Genomic DNA, 22907 nt, shown 5'->3' with positions numbered 1-22907 from the left:
CAGTATAATGTGACTGAGTGGGGTGTCGTGTCTAGTGTCTTTAGCACGACACTTCATTGATGGCAGCATTTCGGCGGCATGAACTCGTCCTGTCAGAAGAAGATATATTTTATGTACACGGACCTGATGACTCCTCGTCGTCATGTGACTAAAAAACTGTGCGACGTAAAATCCCAAGCATTCATTCATCCATTCAAATTAACAAGACGTTATCTTCAAAATAGATTAGTTTTATACAAAAACTCTGAGGTACGCGTGGTTGTAGACAGAACCTAACACGTAAAACTGCCATGAACATAAAGGGTGTGAGTATCCGGTGTTTCCCTCACAGTACTTGTTAGTCAAACTCTAATACTGAAGTGTGAACAGGACAAACAAGTTATAGATGCAGCAAAGCCCATTTATTTTTTTATTCTTTCTACATTTTGTAAAAACCAGTTATCCCAAAAATATGCTTTCTTCAAAAAGATGGAGAATCTTTATACATAGCAGCATGCTTATGCACTACTGCTGCCAGTGAAGAAGATTTTATCTCAACAAAAGCTACAAATCTTCAGGGAATTTATTTTAACATGATGAGCGTTTGACACAGTTATCGACACAGTAAGACTTTAATGTCTATTCTCAACATTGACCATAATTAATATATATTCAAACCTAAATGCGGCACCACAAATATCTTAAGTAGCTTTGGTAATCACCCGTTAAATTTAACACGTTCACACTTTAATATACCTGAGTATTCACATACACGTGAAAACACAAATCCAGATTAGCCTTTCATTAGCCATATACATGTACTTTATATTAGTATTCTATTCAGTCAACATACTGATTTTATATATAATTATTATGATAGTTCAAAAATCAGTCGTTCAGCAACAATATATTTGACTCGCATATATAGCCAGTGGAGACCACGATGGCTTCTTCTTGCGAGACTGTCGATACAATACAGCGTACAGGTTTGTCCAAATATTCTGACTTGTGTTTGTCCGGATGTTCTCAAGGCAATGTCTACGACGCATGTGACGTAAGCATTTCGTTCGTACACATTGGTGGCCATCCCGGTAAGAGTGAAAGCGTGAACAAAGAAGAGCTGTGGAAGACTTTGTTCGTCAAAATATCGAGCAGTTGTAACGAGGGTGACCCTATTGTTAGTCAATGAGCTCCTTCTCAGATGTTCATTGTGAAAAGCTGCTTCTTCAATGAATTGACGTAACTTTACTACGTGATATCGCCCTCAAATTTAAAATTCCCAAATATCGTTGACAATGGACAAACAAGGCAGAAAGTAGACTGCACAAGAAGAGAGAAGGACAACACGTGGTCGAATGTAGCTAAAACAAGAGGAATAAGGTGGGTAATTTAGCGTCAGCATCGTGGCTTGGAAACTCAATTTTTCCAAATGGAACGACTTCTGACCCCTGATCAAATTGATCGAAGGCGTGGAGTTCATGTAAGGCGACACCACGCATTATACCGAGATTTGCATGTTGTCCAGTGCGACTAGTGTTCATGTGACAGTCCTGCCATTTTGAAAAACATTGAAGTTGGGAAGTGGGATTTCAAATTACATGAACTTTATCCCGAAACTAAAGCTTATATGTTTTTATCATTTACTGGCAAAATTACACCCATCAAGCGGCTCGTATTATGGAACTCCTAGGTCGTGTGAAAATGAAGACCAAAGATAAGCTGCCTTGACTATCTCCGAATGCCTGGATTTAGGTCCAAGTAACTTTTTAAGACAAACTTTTATCACAACAGCCCCGCTGGTCATTTTGTTAACCTTAAACAAGAAATTCATTTTCAAAAACACCAATACTACCACGAGAGTTCCTCAGATAAAATCTTCCAAAGTAAATGTCACTAGTTGTAACGCATATTTCCTTGACCATGAATTAAGATTTATGTGCCAGATTTATGTGCCTGATTTACATGACCAATTTCTGTGTTACGTTCCACCCTACTTATTAGTTCATTTAATCCTGTTAGAAGATTCATACGTATACACTTTTACAAGATATATATAGAGACCTAAAAGTGCGCTACTGTCAGCTTTTCGTTGCCTTCTTGTCGGGTCTGTGACTAGCTCCTACTGCATGCGCTACGGATTTGTAACCATCCTCTCTGAAATAATCAAGGCAAAAAAGAAATACTTAAATATCGCCCACTCTATACTATTAAACACTGGCTATCAGGTAAAAATGGTCAAGTGGGCTACTTCCTTAGCATGTTAGGCAAGTAAATGTTTTACGGCAACGATTTAAGTAGTGGTATATTTTGCATACAGTGCATCCTGTGGGATAGGATATCAGGAACAGTCAACTCTAGAGAAGTGATATTCAATCAAGATGAAGTCCGAGTTGAATATCACTTGTCGAGAACTGACGATTCCTGTTCTCATGTATTGAGGAATACCATGTGACCGTCTCTCAACCAATGGAAACTGAAAATCACTCTGTAAGGTATAACAATCGCATTTATGGAGTTCTTAACAGACTTTCCTTCCATTATTCATACCAAAGCTTTCTGTTCATATTTCATTTATTTATTTGATTGTTGTCCGACTCCATACTCAAGAATTTTTCACTTATACAAGGTGAGCCAATTTTATCGGTGGAGGAAACCGGAGTAGCCAGTGTAAACCACAGACCTTTGGCAAATTACTGGAGAGTTGGAGGACATGTGATGTACAAAGATGCACATCGTGTTCACTGAAGGTAAGTGGCCTTCAGAGTTGTACCCACACTGTAAATACAGATACTTACTTCAGCAGCTCCTCCAGTTCTCTCCTTACTCTACCAACCACTGGCGGGCCTTGATACACCAGAGCTGTGTATAGCTGAACCAATGAGGCGCCGGCTTTTATCTTCTCATAGGCGTCCTTACCAGAGCCTATTCCACCTACCCCGATAATGGGCAATTTTCCTGAAGAAAAGTACAAAAGTACACGCTGAATATATTTGCTGATACAGTTTACTGTTTAGCAAAAACTACATGGAAATGTCTGTTAGGTTCCTGCTGACGGTCGTGGGTTTGTCGCCGTCGTATAAGTGAAATAATATATTAGCTTACGATCGATAGTCACACCTGAAAGACTTGTATGACTATCTCGACATATTTGTACATATATAGCTGGACATTATCTTATAGCCTTGGCTAACCTAACGTGAAGTCACACTGTACAGGTACAAATTACGAATGTCTTTGTCAATGTTATCGGCCAACATTTAATACAATATTGGATCGTTACTACACTATCTGTTGTAAATACATTTGCCATCATTATTCCTTCCGTGTTTCCCTATCATTCTTAACTGATGTCATTTCCTTATTTTTATGGAGTCAATTAGGCCAACACCTGGCATCCATCAGAGTGTTTAATAAAGAAGCGCGAAACTGCATACAGTTGTCCACTTGATCACTAAGGCGAAAGCTCTAATCCCATGGCCACTACAGACCAACAGTTTTTGTCGTCAAATGATTATGTGGGTGGATGACATGCAGGGTAAGTTGGAAATGCAGAATACATCACTCCATCGGAATTGGTAGAAACAAAAAACCTTTCAAGGGAGTTTATACAATTATACTAATTTATCTATTTATGCGTCGAAAGAGACATTCGTATACCAACCGCCAATCAAAATGGACGTTCCCAAAGCCACGTTTAACACCAAAGAACTAAGAAAGTACGTAAAGTATGAAAATAGAACGCAATCATTCAAAGAGAAGAAGTCAGCAGTTTTCAATGATGTTGGAAGACGCAAAAGAATGTTTCAGGCGAATGAGTGAAATCTGGATTCAAATCGTGTACCATGGCCATTAGATCAATTACACTGTTCAGCTTATATCAAGGTGGCTTGTGTTTATGATATGTGCATGTCCTTTCGTTTTATTCTCACTGTTCGTGGATTTCCCCCCGGACTCTGCCCGGTTTCCTCCGACCATAATGCTGGCCGCCGTGAAATAATCTTGAGTACGGCGTAAAACACCAATCAAATAAATAAATAACACTATTCGTGAGGCCTTGGTGACATTTAACGGTCAGCGATGCCTGTGAACCCATTTGTGTAGTCTAAGATTTGTTTGTCGTCCACCAATATGGCGTGCATACATCATACGTGGAAAAGATCGTCACGATCTTACCAATAGTCTGCACCTATAAAAGAAGACCGCCATGGTATATATAAAACTTTTTGGGCATGGAGTAAAGGAATAGCTCAGTAAATAAATATAATTAAAGATTTACAACATAGAGAGTAAAACCAGACCAGTGACGACAGTGTGATAGACCTAAAGCATAGAGAATAAAACCTGAGCAGTAACGACAGTGTGGTATCCAGCGGCCACACGGAACATGTGAAATACTGCCTCATATCAACTTACCTCCGTCAGAGTTTAATTGTCACTGTTCATGTTAATGCTTCAATAGTAGCACATTACACGTCCCTAGCACCATGGCTTAAGCAATATTAGGTAAAAAAAAAAATGTGAATTGTAATTTATTAAACGTCTATGATTCAGAATAAGTCTTTAAGCCACAATTAAAAACACGTATACACGTGCGAACCATAGTAAATACATGGAATTTAGTGAAGTAATGCAATAACGTACAAACAACTGATTTGTTTCTGGTTTAGTTTTTGGAGAAAATCATTCACAACCCATTAGGGTAAAAGCAAATTAATTTTTTCACACTTCCACTTCTGACATTACAGTACTTTTTGTACCAATGAAAAAGAGGGAAATTAGAATGAAATTGGTCTTACCAAAAAACTACTTGCGTCAAATGAGATGACTCCCTTGAGTATTGTACGTCTAATAGTTTTCACACGCTTCAGGTGTTATATTTGTCTGATTTATTAAGACTCGATTGATCCCTAACAATACCTCATTTTTTGTGATTGTCGTTTAATGCCACCCAACTCAACAATTTTTTACTTATACGATGGCAGCCAGTATAATAGGAGCAAAGGACACTGGAGAGCCCGGAGTAAGCCACTTATTGGCAAACTTTTCAGCGTGTGGCGCAAATCATATTGGCAAGCGGTCCTCAAAGAACTTCATGTAAACCTACACAACACAGCACTGTCGAACGACACCAAAAACAATGGAACCGAGGGAATCTGGAAAATCCCGTCAGTGAATGGGGGATACCATACGTGCCTCAAGAAAAGTCTATTGAAGCATATTAACTTCAACATGTACTCTACAGAAACATTTAAAACGGAATCTCTTTCTAAAAATTGTGTTATAGGCTTTCCTGAGTGCGTTTTAGCACAGTGTCTAATACAGCATTTATATGCCATGTATAATGTACATGTGCACGAATGCGGAGGTGTATGATTCATTTATCTATTTATTTATTCATTTGATTGGAACTTTACGCCGTAATGAAGAATGTTTCACTTATAGGACGGCGGGCAGCACTGTGGTGGGAGGAAACCGAGAAGAGCCCACTGAAAATCCACGACCATCCACAAGTTGCTAACAAATCTTCCCACTAACGGCCGAGGAGAAAGCAACCATGAACTGGACTTGAACTCACAGCTACGGCATTAATCAGAGGCTTCTGAACTATACTGCTGCTCTAGCATGTTAACTCGGACGCGGAAACCCCCCAGAGTACTACTGTGCTGCATAAGAGTTTGTTGTGGACAAGGTTAGGGGTATATCTTTGTCGAATGACTGCTGTTCAAAGCCAGTAATAATTTTTCACTTATACGATGCCGTTTACACATTTTGTCGTTGACATCAACCTAGGAAGAGGTTGATTAAGGCCTTTTCATAGCAGATGTTACCTTTTTCTGGCAACTATATTCAGCTATCTACCCGTAACTCTTTTCTCTTCTAGGTACATGTATAACGAGACTGCATTCACTAAAAGGAATCCTGAACATGTTTTCCTCTTTGTAAAAAGCACCATCTGGAATATATAAAAATACGGCAGATGGGAACATATCCAAGCAACCTGTGTATGGTCGTGGGTTTCCTCGTGGTTCTGAACGGTTTCCTCCCACAATAATGCTGGCCGCCGTCGTATAAGTTAAATGAGTACGGCGTAAAACACCAATCAAATAAATAAATCATATCCAAGCAAGATGTGTGTTGTATCCCAAAACTAACTGACAGACCGTTTTTACACTAGAAACGTTTCTTGCACATAAATAGTTTTCCCCACTTGATGTATTGACATGGTTTATGTTACTACCTTCTGACGGAATCTAGTCAGCTGTCAGGTCAAGTCCTGATTGCACGAGGGTATATCACACAGAGATGTGTTTTTTTCCCCCTTGGGACATTTGTTCCCTTTCACAACTGAATTATTCAGGCGCATTATGTTGTATTGAAGTCAACGTTATTTCTGTAAGCCCCAGCAAATAACGGCAAATTCTGAAAGGTATATCTATCAGTATCAGGACAATCACACTTAACCATTCATGGATTGTACGGACCACAGTCCTTCAAATTATACATGAGACGGTTGAGTATCAACAAATAAAGAAACTCAGAATTTCTCTATAGGTAGAAAGCATCTCTGCGAAAGCGAGCAACACGCTCCTAGCACAGGTATACTACAGCTGTAGAGGAGAATTCACACTCTCTAGCAGTTCGCAACATTGCATTTATATAAGCGTTTTTATATAAGATTGCATTTAGAGGCCTTTACTGGGAGAACATTTCAGCCCCTGAAACTACAGCCGTAAAGCCATTGTGGTAAACTGTACTGGACTCCAGAAGTTGCTCGGAAAGGGGAGATGTGAACAGTCCAAGTACTGTACTAACCTCCACACAACGTCGGCCAAGGCAGTCAGAGCGGGATTCAAACACACAATCTCATTGGTAAACCGCTTGTGTTCACGCGAGAAAATCATTCAGGTGGCAAAGGCTCCACTGAGAACTGTGTACAGGTTCAGGCAAGTCACGCGCATGGAGCGATGGTCGAATTTGACCACTAAATGCGGCTTACCTTAAAACAGCAATACAACTAAAACAAGACCACTCACCTTCTGTAAGTCTGTACATGTCGCTGATGGTTTTCGTGGCCAAATCTTTCAGAGGCTCTCCACTCAATCCACCTACTTCAGCTTTGTTTGAACTAATCAGGGATTCAGGACGCGTTACCGTGGTATTACTGACAATTATACCGTCAACGCCACACTGTAACAGAATGTTTGGACTGATTCAGAGATTCAGGACGTCCCTGTGGTATTACTGACATCTATACTATCAACACTACATTGTAACAGAATGTTGGAACCCATCAGAGATTCAGAACGCGTTGCTGTGGTATTACTGAGATCTATACCATCAACACTACATTGTAACAGAATGTTGGAACTCATCAGAGATTCATGACGTCGCTGTGGTATTACTGACAATTATACCATCAACATCAAGTAGGAATACCCAAAGTATAATACACTTACTGACTAGTTCTACGATCTACGAGTGGTCCAACTTGAATGGATGAATGAATGAATGCTTTGGTGTTTACGTCATACTCAACAATTTTTCAGTCATATGAGGACGAGGAGTCATTAGGTGTGTGTACATATACTGTGTCTTCTTGTGGCAGGGCGAGTCAATGCCGCCAAAGTGCTGCCGCCTCTGAAGTATCATGCCGAAGACACCAGATATGACACCCCATCCAGTCACCGTTATTCTGGCACTAGGTCAACCAGTCCTGTTTCCTTGCTCTAACCTCTCAGTGCTGAGCGCCAAGCGATGCAGTAAAAAGTACCATGTTTAAAGTCTTTGGTATGACCCGATTCTGGTTTGATTCCGTGTCTCCCGACTTTGAGGCAGACGTTCTACCCAATAAGCAGCCGAGCAATAACGGTCCTGGTCCAATTAGAAGCTTTAATTGTAACCAAAAGAGTCACCTGTTTTTTGCTCAAGACAGCAGCAATGTCTTCCTTGTCTTTGTAGCTCAAGTCTGGGGCAATCTTCACCAGTAATGGGGGCTTATGGGATGTTTTTATTGAATTCCGTTCTCTAACAACCTGCAAGACATACATTGATTTGTTCACCTATACTTTGAATAGGATGCTACTGTTGTTTACTATATGCTTTACACAGGTTCGTGCTGCGCAAAAACAATTTTCAGATGAGATTTTAATAATTTATTATTTTAGAAGAAGTGCAGTGCACGGAAGTCAACATACCCAAATTTGATGTTTTCAATTTGATAAAATTTGATGCAAAGAAGTCCACAGTAATTTCTACCAATGGTGAAGAAGTCCGAGACTGCCATATCATGCATATTTACAAATGTAATAGCAGCTCAGAACAAAAGCAATAGAGACAGGCAAAAATAAAAGAAAAAAAACCCACCGAAACAGACAAATTGAAATTCAATAACAATGGCTTAGCCTAAGGTCCAGGAAGTAAAATTGACAATTTGAGTGATCTACCTTTTCAAGCAGCTGTTGTAGCTGTTCCCTGCCCTGCATGTCCCTCAGCCCGGGGGTGTTGGGACTAGAAATGTTGACAACCAGGTAGTCCGCCAACTGTCCAAACATCCTCACGCCTTGTACGTAGTCCCCTACAGGGTCTTGAGAGGTTTTGTTCTTCCCTAGGTTCACTCCTAAGACACCTGGGGCTACAAACATATCATAACACTTCGACTTTTTTTTTAAAGGAAAGGGTAAAAGGTGCATACAAAGCTATGACATACTTGCACACAAAGAAATCCAGTGCTTATATTGGAGACAACACAAAGTGTGTCTGCCAATTCCAATAAAGAAAACTTTTATTAACTTAGCACTGGTTTGTTAAATGGGTTGGATGGCTATGTTTATATACTAGTGCTAGAATACACACGCATTTGACAGTTGGGAAATATTATGGTCTCAACTGAGACAGTTGGTAGCAGCTCTTGAATATGTTCTAAAATATTCAGCCGATTGAACCAGTCAATCATGCACCATACAGGAACAAGCAGGATAGCAAATCAAAGCGTCAAGCCCCGGCATTCTCATACCACAGTAAACTATAAAGACGCGTGTTGATAACTGCGAGGTCCATTTCCACAACAACCTAACACACCAGTGTCCATTGAAAACCAGCAAGAAAACCACCTGCATGAAAATGTAGTGATGGAATAGCCTAAACACTTACATACCAATTTCACAACATTAGATCTGGTGAAATTTCAGCGGTACATAAAAATCTGGCCATCAACAACTTCACATAATACATACAAAAGGCCACCAAATTAAACATATATAGACATCGGAAAAATAAATCACCTTATCAACAAAACTGGTATAAAACTCAAATGATCCATACAAAAAGAAACAGTGATTTAATGACTGCTAAAGTCCAGTTTTACGAAAAAAGAAGAAATTCATGGAATAAGGCCTTATGATCATGCTTTGATCCGTGTTCAAATATTGCAGGGGCTGTGTGGAGTCCAAACGGTAAATGTGCGTATTTCTGAATTTCATAGACACATGAGGTGTCCATTCCATACTAACACAGGACACAGATTTTTTGCAGATTTTCTGCCCATAATGTTCTCGAGGTGACAGTGCTTATGCCGGTGTTTTGTACCAGTTACATGTGTGACAGAATACATGGAATTCGTTGAAGATTACTAGCCTACAACCAAATATGGCGTAAACAATGACGTTGTTGTGTCGGTGGAAATTTATACGTAACATGTGACAAAGTTCGTTAAAGGTTGACAAGTGGATTCCTTGTCAGAGGCTGGGAGTAATTAGCACAAAATAACATATTTGTATATTTTTTATTCCAACTCAAACATCCTTCAAATGATATAAGAAAGATTTTCCAGTAAGGCTGTTAGACTTTGGGTAATGTAATTAAGACGTATAGCATAAAGAGAAAAACCAGAGTAGCGAAGATAGTGTGACAGCTGCCAAATGGTTACACGTAACCGTGGAAATACGGCCTCTTGTCAATTAACCTCTGTTAGGGTTCTTACTCTAACTGTTCGTGTAAATGTACAAATAGTAGCCTATTACACGCCCCCTTGGCACCATGACTTAGGCAGGATGAGGTACAAATAAGGTAGTGATATTAATTGCACACATCACAGGAGCTATAATAAGGTAGTGATATTAATTGTAACTTATTAGACTCACCGGTTTAGAATTACTCAAATTGCTGTGTTGTCATCACATTTAAGATACAATAACAATAAAAACAATGCAAAGGCATTTTTTTTTCGTGATAAAACCAACATAAAATTGTTTATAACACTATTCCCCCTAACCCAGGTAAATGGGCAAGAGAACGAATTTCACGGACTACGTTTGACAATTTCACAGCCATCACACTTTTCGTCGCTGCTTTGGCTTTACCCTCCGTGTTGTAGTCTTTCATACTGTGAAAACAAGCATTATATCGGCCTGGTCCCTTTGCATTCGTCCCTGTTAATCAAATGCGCTGACAACAAAGCATTTCAACAATTCTCGACAAGTCATGTCTAAAGAAATGTAATTAACACCACTACATATGTTTTATCTAATCCTGCTTCAATCATTCGAGAATGAGCATGTAAGCTAATTTTAAGAATTTACGGGAACAAGTTGGAATAAACTCCAGCAGAAATAAATTAATGTTGTAGTCCTTCATATTCAGAAAAAAAAAGTTCAACATTATAGTTCAACATAGGCACAGTATGACTGATTTATTGATTTACTGATTTATTTATTCAGTCTGTGTTACAGGCGATACTCAAAGGAGATTTACCTTTTCTCGGTGGATGGATCTGGGTCCGTACACTGTCACTGACTTAATGTCACGGTCGAAGTGTTTGGTCAGAAGCCACTTGTCTCTCAAGAGCGTGCAACAGAAAACTCGGGACAGGAAAACCCAAAAACTTATATCTTCTGTGGAAGATATTACCAGGAGAGTGTGCCAGCTTTTGGGAATGGCATTTGAATAGCTATATTAAACAGAGTACATGTAATTTTTTTACATTATTCCAGAAACAGCCCACGTAGAGGAAAATTAGCAGCCTAGCCCACATCAATCAAACTTGAATAACCGTTTAAAGCTAGAAAGAACTCAAATCAAGGCAAACCAGAAATATCAAAGCACAGCCTGTATTGAAAGAGATACGAGAGAAAAAACACTCGGTTGAAGAGTCGGCAAAAGCTATCAATCCTTTCATATACAAAGCAGTTCATTGGCATCATCATAATATACAGAGTATGTGTATAATGGCCGGTACAGTTAAGCTTGCCTAAATTTTAACAAGCCTGGGAAATCAATTTGGTCCATCCCAATTCAGAGCATTGTGAAGAAAGGCCAAGAAAAGTCTTGAATATCAATTTCTTTTTACAACGTAGATATTGTAAGGAAACTTTGAAAGATACCATTATGAAATTATCCTTTCCTTACTTTTAGGGACTGTAAAAGTCGACAAGGCTCGGCAAAAAAATAATCATAAGAGATCACAAGCAACATTTTATCTGGAAAAAGTGGTAATGAGGCTTGACCATGAACAGAAAAGATCTACGACAGACAATGCTGGTCTTCTTCCCATAAGGAATGCATCACGTAGCCCTTAATTTTTTAACCATTGCATGACAATAACACATTTGTCATCATATTTCTTGCATCACACTGGCGGTTTCCATCAGAGTTTGTCTGATGTATAGCTTTGCAGAGGGCAGCGGTAATTAAGCAAAACGTAACCTTCCTACAACGGAGAAATTCTTCATCACAATACTCATATCCCGCAAAATATTACCACGCATTTTAAAGAATACAAACGGTGAAAGCAATCCGTTATTAAAAAAAATGTAAATGTCTACAAATGCCGTTCAAAATTGATATGATTCACTTTTTTACTCGTGATCTATTTATTCTGGCACAATAAAACTTGCAAGGAAATATGAATCAAGCAGCACTTTTTCCTACCAATAGCTACTTTATTTTAACTACTTGTAAAGATTTATGTGGGTATGGAAACCATCACATTTAAGCAAGTACCTAACAAAATCTTTCCATGGTAATGCCGGCTGAAGGAGTCTGGGGGAAGGTCGGGGCCAGGAGACGCTACTTGGAAGTTCCAAGAGCCTGGACAGCTCCACGCTGGCGCCGTTGTATGAGCAGCTAACAGTTCAGTAGCCACATTTAAGACCATTTGGAAGATGCAGACGATCTTCTTTAAGAGCTCAATATTTTTCAACATCTCAGCAACAATATAAAAACCACTGCATGTAACGAGCACACATTAAAGTTTCAGCTATTACTGTCGTTCAAAGAGATTTGTTATGTTCTAACTTCTTCTAACTGATGTCTTCTTTTTTTTATTTCAGTTCTGGAACTACTTTCTTAAATATTCTTAATAAAAAAAAATACATTCTGTAAGTTACGACTGATGCCACATCATGAATCTCTAATACATCCACAATCACAATGTATAATTAAGGGGAGAAAAACTCCTAATGACTTTACATGTAATGTCATCCAAGATCTTAAACTGGTTTCCACGGCAACCTGTGCAATAGCTTGCATCATTACACGCACTTCAGTGCATGTGTCGAATGAAAACGGGATTCAATTTCAAAGCAATCTATAGCCTATTATGAAGCCCTAATTATCAAGGACTATGATAGCCTTGCTGAATTTTGCTACAAACTAACCACGTAATAGGACAATTATTCCACAGGACGTCTGAAATTCATCAAAGTAAAACACTAATCAGGCAAGTCTTTGGCGATGTAAATCACATTTAACTCAAGCTAATGGAAGAAGCCGAACATGCTGAAGCATACTTGCACTATGCAAAAGTACATATATAAAAAAAAATATCGATCTAAAGTAAAGATTGCTATAAAACTTTGTCAACACTACATCAGCTGCCCAATATATAAACAAAGCTAAGACCAGACACAATAACGCTAGGCTATATATGAAAAAGATTCCTACCCAGCCCCCGTGTAATTGACAAGTTACAATGAAACCGGTACGTACGCGTAATTGTACATGAAGAACAAATTTGTTAACAAAACACGTCTCAGTGTTAATAATATCAGATTATTTGCCAACAATCACACTGTCGTCGTGGCTCTGTGTTTTATTTCCGGATAAAGCGGGATTTTGCTGTGCGCTAAACATCCTTTTTGATCATTTTTGGAGGCCGTATACCACCGATTATAGTCACCATTGCCAAATATGACGCTGTAGTCGCTACTCTGGTTTTACTCTCGATGATGTAGTCCTTTGTACCCTATTCTCAAGTTGTTCGGCTTGGAGAAAAATATTAAAATTTCCAATTGTCATTTCCAAATGGTAATCAAGAAGAGCTTAAAATAAACTAATGAGCAAAGTTATAATTATAATTAATGAGCAACAATAATCTTAGTATAATAGTTCTTAGTTTGAGGCAACATTCTTCGAAGAATTCCCAAAATCTTGACGAATATGGGCCCAGATCTCAACCCTGCAGGTGAGTTGTGCTTAAGTATTGCCATCAAAATTTACAAATGAACAAAATACTTCAATACTCAAATGTACATACACTGTAGATAATACTTGGTGGCCATATGTGACGTACAGATCATATGCACACAATATTGCAAGACAAGTGATCTTTAGAAAACTTTACACCAAATGAAGCATCTTGTCTCCCCCTCCCCCCCCCCCCCCACACACACACTCCCCAAGCAGGTGCGCTTTGTTATATATGGATCGCACCACATCACCTCCCTTGATCTTCCATTATGCTATTCAAGTCAGCATTTTCTGTGCAAGCTTTCACTGAAAGATGCAAGGGACACCAATAGAGGCCATTGTTACGCCAAACATGGAGTCCCCAACATTGCACTGTGTTGTACAGATATAGAAAGATTTCAACACTTTTCCACATTTAAGCACATTTTTCAAGCTATCAATGCTTAAGGCGAAAGGCAAAGGAAAAGATTTCCAAGTAAAGTATGTATTAAAATACATTATTCGTAAACATCAACAAAGACTAACAGATTTCCAAGAAGAGACTGTTGAGAAACTGCCAAGATATGAACAGTGGACAAAAACTCTTGCATAAAACACACCAGGGGCATTGACTTTAAAGCCGCTGGCCAAAATCAGGCTTTGTAAAATAAGGTTCCGATGAGCTGTTTTGAATACGATCCCTTAGCAGGATGCCTATGAGACATTTCACAAGAACATAATGGCATAAGACAAAAACGGATTATTCCTTTAGAAGCGTTGTTTTGGAAGTGCAGTACTGACGGAAAACATGCTGTACGCCTTTAATGCTTTGATATTCCGGATGAGCTTTCTTTCAAAGACCTTTGTGTCTGGATATTGCTTGCAAGACCACACTTTCTATAACCTCGACAAAACTGTATCTAACTGAAGACGGATGTACTTGGCCAAAACCAAAATCAGAGATACAGTTTTTCGTCCTTCTTTTCCTATAACTCTTTTATAACTTTTTCTGACTGTAAGAAATCAGGCTTCAGAAATTTCATGAAACCATTATAGTAAATCACAAATAAATATGATTTGCAACGCTTTTATGATTGATTGATTGAATGAGTTAGTAATTAAGGTTAATAATATCTTACTCAAGACCATAGTGTCATAAATGGTGAACTCTAGAGTGTCCAGACTAATACAACACAGGCCTTACACTTAATCAGGAAATCTCCTACAGTATAAACTTCATGTGCGTCCATGTGAACAGCCAAAATGTGCGATGTCAATTGGTTAATACCATCCCCAAGGCTTTAATGACAAAGCAAAGGGGGTGGGAAGGAGAGAGAGAGAGAGAGAGAATTTGAAAACTTCCCTGTCCCTATTTCAGGGGCTGAACGATCACACTGTGTGTCTAACACGTACGGTATCAGGACATCTCTACGTCGGTCCGTTCGGGAGAGGTAGATCCCGGGTCAATCCTGGGTCGAGTCACACCTAAGACTTTAAAAGAGGAAGTTGCAGCTTCCTCGCTTGGCGTTCAGCATGAATGGGATAGTGCAACGACTGGTTGACCCGTATCAGTATAATGGCTCGGCTTGACTTGACTTCAGTAAGTCGTCTCAGTTGAGCAGCACTAGATAAAAGAGCGGTGGAAATCCGTCCTGCAACAAGGAGGCACATTACAAGCATTCAATGGATTCCTTCGTCGTCATATGACTGAAAAATTGTTAAGTACGACGTTAAACCCCAAGCACTCACTCACTCACTCTCTACATTAACGTCAAAGGCTTCTTCAGTTCCACTGCATACAAGGGTTACCAATCATGGGATATTTCGTTGTTCATCGAGTTGCTTGAATTTCTCATTAATAATATCTGTGTCAAAATCGGGGAAACCATTTATCAAGAGTGCATAGGTATTCCGATGGTTAAAAATTGTGCACTGCAAAGGCTGTGAAAGACATATATCCACCTTCGCTGGTTTTAAAAGAAACCACATACTTCGCAGATAGTACATCTTATCTTGACCTACATTTGTACAAAGACCAAAACGGTCTCCTCTGTCGCAGAATTTACCACAGTAATATACCGAAGGGTCCTGAATATGGCGTGTACATATCTCGCCTTGTAGCACTTGTTAGATCCTGTACGTTATGTGACCATTTCAATCAACGTCACACGTCATTACTACAAAAACTAGTGTCTCGAGGCAATTCCATCCAACGCCTTCGCTCCAAGTTTCTTAAGTTTTACAATGAGTATAGTTCTCTTGTAAGTAAATATGTACAGAGCGTCCAGAATCTGCTTCAAGATTTTGTCCAATTCCGCTTAACCCTGGGCTGTGTTGAATTAGATCGTCAAGTTGGATTTCCTGCACAGCCAACAGTTGCGATTAAAACGCAAATGAGAAACTTATTTTATTACCAACAGCTTATAGGCTAGCATGGTACACGATCTGAAAAGTTACTTCTCTCGTTCGTCCAGAAAATGCCTTACGCTTTCTCAATATCACGGAAAACTGTTTTCTCTGCTTGAATCCGTAATAATTTCGTACTTTATATACATTCTTTGTTCTTTTGTTGTTTCTGTTAGACGTCGTTTTGGGAATTGGCCTTGCAATTATTGATCCATATTGGTTGACGACTGGTATACGAATATCTGTTTCGACGCAACTCGATGGCAAGCTTAAAATAAAAGCAACACGTATAAAAAGCATGACCACTATCATGCCTTTGACCTTTAACCTTTACGCTCATAATTATGTATTTTGAAATTGTGTATTCTGGAAATAAATGGGTTAGATCTGATCTACATGCAAGCGTAAATTACGACGCTCCTATACCGCTCGTAGAATCGGCAGGGGAGTTCCGAAACCATAAAAGCAAGATTCGTTTCAGAAACAACCTATAACACCCGTTTCCAAAGGAATATGTAAAACGTAATTATGTAATTAGTTAAGCAGAGTCATCGGTTTTTAATGATGGAGGGAAGAAGTATGATACTGAAGGCATGATACACTCATCGAAATCACTTCAAGTAATTCCGCCAAGATTTAACATGTTTTTGCCCAATTTAGAGAGCTCGGTTCACCGACCATGCACACGATGCAGACAAAGACTCCTTTACGTCCTGTGCTTATCTTGACAAATCCCCATCTAGCACGGTCTGTCCCCTGGCGATTCTAATTTAGGCTTGTGGGTTTTCTTTTCACTCATTCATCACTCAACAAGAAAGACAATTCTCTTCGCATCTGAACTGAATAAAAAAAAAATTAAAAAAAAACAACCACATGCCTGAAGTGAATTTCAAACAATCTCAAGCCACAAGTTTGTTTTTTGCTTCGAGAATAAGTGACAAGAAAACAAAACAAAGTAGATTTGTACAAGTTCAGATGACATGATCAATATTTTTTTCATCCTCTTAAACCCGCTCTGGTCTTATTTCACTGCCATTGTCTTTATCTAGTGCGCATGTGTTTGTTTTTTCCACCCCTTCGATCGTATTTAAAACATGCAACTAGAACAAAATTTAACATCACTTTTCCCCTTTACTTGTGAATGAATGATCTCAACTGGAGGATGTCTGTCACACAATTACTGTTCAACCAATCACAGGGCCGCAAAGGCAATTGCTTTCAAAAAAAAAAAGGACAAACGCAAAAAAAAAACATGGGAAAAAGAATATGTTTCTACATTTAAGTAGGAAAAGCAGCCAGATTTTCTAGGCAGGCTACAAAACAGATTTTGTATAAGGTGCAAAGAACAGCAATGAGACATGAAGCAGTGATTACAGTCAAAGTGAAAACATCTCCTATCATTGCACCCTTCACATCTACAGGATTGGCAAGAGAGCGTAAAGACATGAAATACAAGGGAAATGCTTGTGGAACACACAGCAAAAGGAAAAGAAAAAAACAAGCTGAGATTGAAAAAATGCATTTATCTTTAGACAAATTCAGTCAGGCTATTAACAAAGCCATGGAAATTAGGCATCACGCGGAGTTAATTTACACATCTGTTTTAATTTGTAGCCATACCTTAAGACTTCGAAATCAAGATCAAAGTATTTATTTTTAATAAGACTTTTCAGAGATATTTTTTTTAATACATGCCTATTCATAAATGCTACATATATTATACATTTACGATATACTAGAACATGTTCCAAACAGATCTGCATACCTTTTTTATGATCTATGGTAGCCCATATGGACCATGATTCCCCAATCCAAAACAGATTTCTCTGCATAGCAATGTATGGAGTTGGTTGTGCTATGGGAATAACAGAGGGTGAGAGTAACTCCAAAATCATTACAGCGTCCTAACAATGGAGATTTACTGGCACACTTTGTTTACATGTGGGGTCGACAATCTAGCTAGTGGGGGGGGGACTAATCTTGTACCTTTTCGGTAATCTGTATCTGTCCATCCTGCCCACAACTCTCCATACCAAAAATTAACGTTGAGCATGTTTCGCTGATCGGCCATGTGCGTAACATCATGAGGAGCTATGGTAAATATGTAATACAGCTATAAGAACCTATAAAGGCTGTAAAATCATGAAAGCTGTAGGAACCTATTTCTGGTTACTTGATGTACTACTTCAGGTCACAGTGAATTTGAATTTCACACCATATTAAAATGCACACATCACAGGAGATATAATAGTTAAGAATGTTCTTGAATGATTTTCCAGCTTTGTTTTCTGTGGCAGTATAAAGGGTTAACAGTGAAGGAAGCTAAAAAGAGTTACAGAGAAACTAAAAAGAGATATGGGGAAACCAAAAGGAGCACAGTACAAGACAAATGTCCATAATACCTGACGGCACTGACAAAGAGTGAAGACAAAGTTAGTCAGATTAAATACTTGGCCTCAACAATGAAGAACAACCATGCATTTCAAAGATGAAATGGGTTTGTTCCACAACAAATGGATGGCCGGTTCCACAAAGACATTTCTGACTTAAGTCAAAATTTAAAGCGTTGTCACAGTCTTTAGTTTTAGGTAAAGAAAGTTGAAATTTTGACACATTTGTCTGAAGCTAACACTGATGATGCGGTCAACATTTTAATTTACAGGGCTCAAAAATAAGCTTTAAAACCATATTTCAGTTTTTGACTTAAATCAAAACTGGCTTAGTGGAATCGGTCCCTGGTTTCTTCAGAATCTAATTATCCATTTGATTAGCATATTGTGTATCCACCATTAAAGAGCACAGAATATGCTGAGTCCTCTCAATCACCTCAGATCATTTCAGACCACTAATTGTTGACCCCTGAGGTTGAGGGTTCAAATCCAGCTCCCATCCATAGAATATAAATAAATTTTTACTTTTGCACAGAAGAGAAAGATTACAAAATTCTTACTTTCATCTTTGGAGAATCGTGCTTTTACACGTGTCCGCAGTCTGTCATATACGACCTGGTGGCCCTGGCTATTGAAGCCATATCTGTGAAAAACAAAATTAAGGTAAAAGTAATGATTTTGTTAAATTTGGTTGCAAGTGGCTAGAAAAATGTATTGTCTTGAAATTCAGAAACCAGTATGAAGATGTACCTTGAATCCTTTAACTGTTTTCACGTGAAAACACACAGGTGAAATTTTGTTGACGGGTTATGCTTCGACTCAAAGATTTGCCAAATGAACATGATTGGTACCAGCAATTAAATTTGCTTATTTCTTTATTTATTTGATTGTTGTTTAACACCATATTGATGGAATAAATGTGGTGTTCAACAAACCTTGGATGGTGCAAACTGCCTCACAAGCATCTTAAGATAATTAAATGCCAGCTTACCAATATTACATCTATCTACGAGTATGTTTAGTATGGCTACAATGCGGCTGACATGTTGCTGTCGTGGCACCACAATCGTTTATTCTATGTTGGTTATTCACCTGTTAATGACTGCGTTATCCTCCATGAGCCTGAAAACCCTGGGTTTGGGGTTTCCCTCTTGTGGTTCAGGGGTTACACTTCCCACCTCCACAAAACCGAAGCCCATCTGCATTAAGCCATCCACGGCCTCCGCATGCTTGTCAAACCCAGCAGCCAAGCCCACAGGGTTAGGAAACTGCCGCCCAAACACCTGGGTAGACTGTCAGGTGCGAAAAAAAGGAGGAACTTTAGTTATTTAGTTGTTTAGTCTTAATTATCCTCTTCAAAACGCCGGCTGATACCCAGCACGTTCCAATCTCAGAATTCCAATGAATTCAAATAAACTCAAGGAAAAATTGTAAAATTCAAATAGGTTTCTTCATCTATAAAAAAAAATTAATTTCAGTTATTTGATTGTTGTCAGATTTATGGGTGGATGAAAGCAAAGTGTCAGGCTGGTTTCAAAACCACCGACCTTCACCTCATAACCGAATGCCACAGCCGAATGAGAGAGAACTGGTTTCAAATTCGAGATCACATTGATCAACGGCCTGATTAGATCACACTGATCAAATGCGAGATCACATTGATCAACGACCTGATTTGATCACACTGATCAAATGCGAGATCACATTGATCAAAAGCCTGATAGTCACAGTTAGCCAGCACCTTAACCTCCTGAGCCAGTGAAGCCCCAAGTCTATTTGAAGGCTGCAAGACACTAATGAACATCAAACGCTGAGAAGTAGTTACAAATACTTCAGCCAAAGTCAATGCCATGCATTATTGTTACAGAGATATACATACACATATCTGATCGGTCTTATCAGATTGGGACTTGAACCAGCATGAATGTTCCACTCCATGCTTCACTGAGTTCCCTAACACTAAATGACCAGAAATTTTGTCCATGACTAACTTTCCCATTTTGCGTGATTCTGAGAATTCTATTGATTTTAGAAAGGTGTTTTTAGGTTTGCTTGGAACAAAGAAAGGTATTTTGCTGGAAAATTGTAAGTTTCAGAACCAAAAATATTATTTTGTGACATTTATTTGCCTGTAAAAATGCACTTTTGTGGACAAAAATTTTAGGTCATTTTGGGGATAATCTCTCCCGTTACATTCACTCACAAGTTTTCCAAGTCACATCAGGCAGAATTCTCAGGAAAGATGAGTCAAGCATCAAAGAAAGAAGAGTTAAGCATCACAGAAAGTATATTCAAGCATCACAGAGGAAGAGTCAAGCATCACAGAAACAAGAGTCAAGCATCACAGAAACAAGAGTTAAGCATAACAGAGGAAGAGTCGTGCATCACAGAAAGTAGAGTCAAGCATCTCAGAAGGAAGAGTCAAGCATCTCAGAAGGAAGAGTCGAGCATCACAGAAAGAAGAGTCAAGCATCTCAGAAAAAAGTCAAGCATCATAGAAAGAAGAGTCAGGCATCACAGAAAGAATGTCAAGCTACATGTGTATAAGTTAGCCCAGCAAACCTGTTTGTAGTGACAAATGTGTCTGGGCTGACCAGCTGGGGATTTACCTTACCACATCTCAATACATATGTTTCAAATTTTTACACATATGAACATCAAAGGTGAGGAGTGCTTCTTACCAGGAATGGGGAATCCCCAAACTTTGGCTTCGGCAACAGGTTATATTTGACGAGAGTTATCCCCCATTGGTGAACTTTTTCAGGATCAAAGACACACACAGCAGGCATCAAAATCTCTCGGTAAAACTTCTCATTGCCTTGATAGATAGCGATACACCCACATGTCACAGCCCCTCCGAATGAGAAAGTAATGAGTTGCTTTAGCTTGGACTGAAAATAAGAGAGGAAGAACATTCACCTTAAAACATTACTGTGAATAGATCATGTTTGTATTGCCTGTAGATAATTTTATTAACAATGTGTGAGGATTAAAATGACTATTTTGTGTGGAATTCCAAAGTTGGGTACCTCTCATTTGAGCAACATGGTTATGAAGAGATACAGCCACAAAAATCCACTGCATTTATAATAAGGAACATTTCCATACACACATGTATTAAACCTTTCCTAGTATCAGGCATAGTGATCTTGTCCAATATCAAACACTGCACATTACATATTTCTGTGGTTTTACAGATGCTTTAAATCATAAACGGCCGTATGTGAGAAGGTCTGCAGCAACATGCGGATGGTCATGGGCTTCCCCCGTGCTCTGCCCGGTTTCCACCCACCATAATGCTGGCCGCCGTCGCATTAGTGAAATATTTTTGAGAACGGCATAAAACACCAATTAAATAAATACATAAATAAATAAATACTGAACGATCACAATTAAATGAAAGAAATGGAAATGAAAGAACACTGTTTTTTAACACCATACTCAACTTTTCACTTTTATTATGGCCGTCAGTATTATGGATGGAGGAAACCAGAGTGCCAGGGAAAACCACCAGCCTTCAGCAAGCTACTGACAAACATTCCCACATGTTCTGTAGGCTTACGGATGTACGCGCGATATTGGCAATGGTTTTTCAAGACACATTACACTCTGCAAACAGGCATGCAAGCGTCTCTGACTGCTTGTTGACAACCAGGCCCATAGGTTTAGCCACAGGGGTGTACCAGTGTCCTTGACAAAACTAAAAGTGTGCGTGTGTGTGTGTGTGTGTGTGTGTGTGTGTGTGTGTGTGTGTTGGGGTGGTGGGAGGGGGGGGGCATAGGGAAAATGGGGAGGATATTGGAAATGAGATGGCCTGATTTCAAATTCTGGCTAAATCTATACCCAAGCCCCAAGAAGAGTCATCTGCAAATTCTGTCTAAGGCCGGGATAGAACCCACACCTAGTGTGGAGGAGTGTCAGTCAAACCCCTTGTATAATATTATATGCCATCTTTCATGAATATGTAATTTACTTTAGGTCTGTCTCTAGGAGTTGTAAAGTTTAAGTTTCTTCCCACTGGTTTATTGTGAACAGCAGATTTTGAGTCTAAAGTTCATATTAGTTGAAATAAATTAAACAATGAGGTCTGTTTTGTTGAGGCAGGTATATATCAGAAATTGTTGAAGGCAGATCTCTACGTTCAGTTTAATTGAACTAAGGTTATATTCTCTAAAACGTGACCAAATCAGCACTCTCGGCTTTACAACTCCCTATTATTCTCTCAATCGTGTTTATGAACAATCTTTAAAGCTCACCAACATCTAGGCCTAAAAGAGACCTCACAACCTTTACCAAATCCCTCAGGCCACCATCCCTTCGGACTTCTACTGGACCGTGGTATACCGTGGTATACCGTGGTACTTTTTACCGGCATTTGTAACACTAAGAGTGGACTACAAAACGACTTTGAAGGGTCTCAGACCGGCAGGTCGGAGCTTAGACCACAGCCTAGACTGAAACTCAGACCGGCTTTTACGCCGAGCCGACTTTGAACAGTTGAACAATGTTCTCTCTGAAATAAGTAAATAAATGCTTTGTTAAACCCAGGTTACCATTTCTTTTGGCTGTTTATTCCCTGAGTACGAAGGTTTCACGCCTAACACGGGGTCGAAGATTATGAAAGAAATCTCATTTTACGAGTTTTTAACCAAAATATAAAGCTGATGGCTGTTGCTTGGCGTGTTGTTG

General features: G+C 39.0%; 1 protein-coding gene across 3 annotated transcripts; it reads right to left on the bottom strand.

Moving 5' to 3' along the window:
• Positions 1-401: 401 nt before the first annotated feature.
• Positions 402-22907, bottom strand: LOC135465624 (dihydroorotate dehydrogenase (quinone), mitochondrial-like). Of its 3 annotated transcripts, none has more exons than XM_064742903.1 (10): positions 22772-22907; positions 20900-21109; positions 19311-19510; positions 18779-18861; positions 17815-17919; positions 8424-8611; positions 7893-8012; positions 7014-7167; positions 2775-2934; positions 402-2133 (listed from the first exon to the last, which is right to left on the bottom strand). In XM_064742903.1, exons 1-10 carry the CDS (start codon positions 22772-22774, stop codon positions 2058-2060), a joined length of 1299 nt encoding a protein of 432 aa, XP_064598973.1. In that variant the 5' UTR covers positions 22775-22907; the 3' UTR covers positions 402-2057. The 3 variants fall into 3 exon arrangements, with proteins under 3 accessions (XP_064598973.1, XP_064598974.1, XP_064598975.1); XM_064742904.1 differs by lacking the exon at positions 17815-17919 and adding an exon at positions 17594-17683; XM_064742905.1 differs by lacking the exon at positions 17815-17919.

This window comes from Liolophura sinensis, chromosome 5 (genome assembly GCF_032854445.1).
Source record: "Liolophura sinensis isolate JHLJ2023 chromosome 5, CUHK_Ljap_v2, whole genome shotgun sequence".
Classification (NCBI taxonomy): Eukaryota; Metazoa; Mollusca; class Polyplacophora; order Chitonida; family Chitonidae; genus Liolophura; species Liolophura sinensis.
Note: the sequence above shows the minus strand (reverse complement) of the source record. Positions and strands in the feature narration are given on the sequence as shown.

What these genes read in the sequence shown, in the direction of transcription:
- LOC135465624 (XM_064742903.1), bottom strand. An exon ending in CATGTACAGACTTACAGAAG is followed by an intron (nt 2,935 to 7,013) that starts GTGAGTGGTCTT and finishes ACTTTTCTTCAG; the next exon opens with GAAAATTGCCCATTATCGGG. An exon ending in GAACTGGAGGAGCTGCTGAA is followed by an intron (nt 2,134 to 2,774) that starts GTAAGTATCTGT and finishes TGATTATTTCAG; the next exon opens with AGAGGATGGTTACAAATCCG.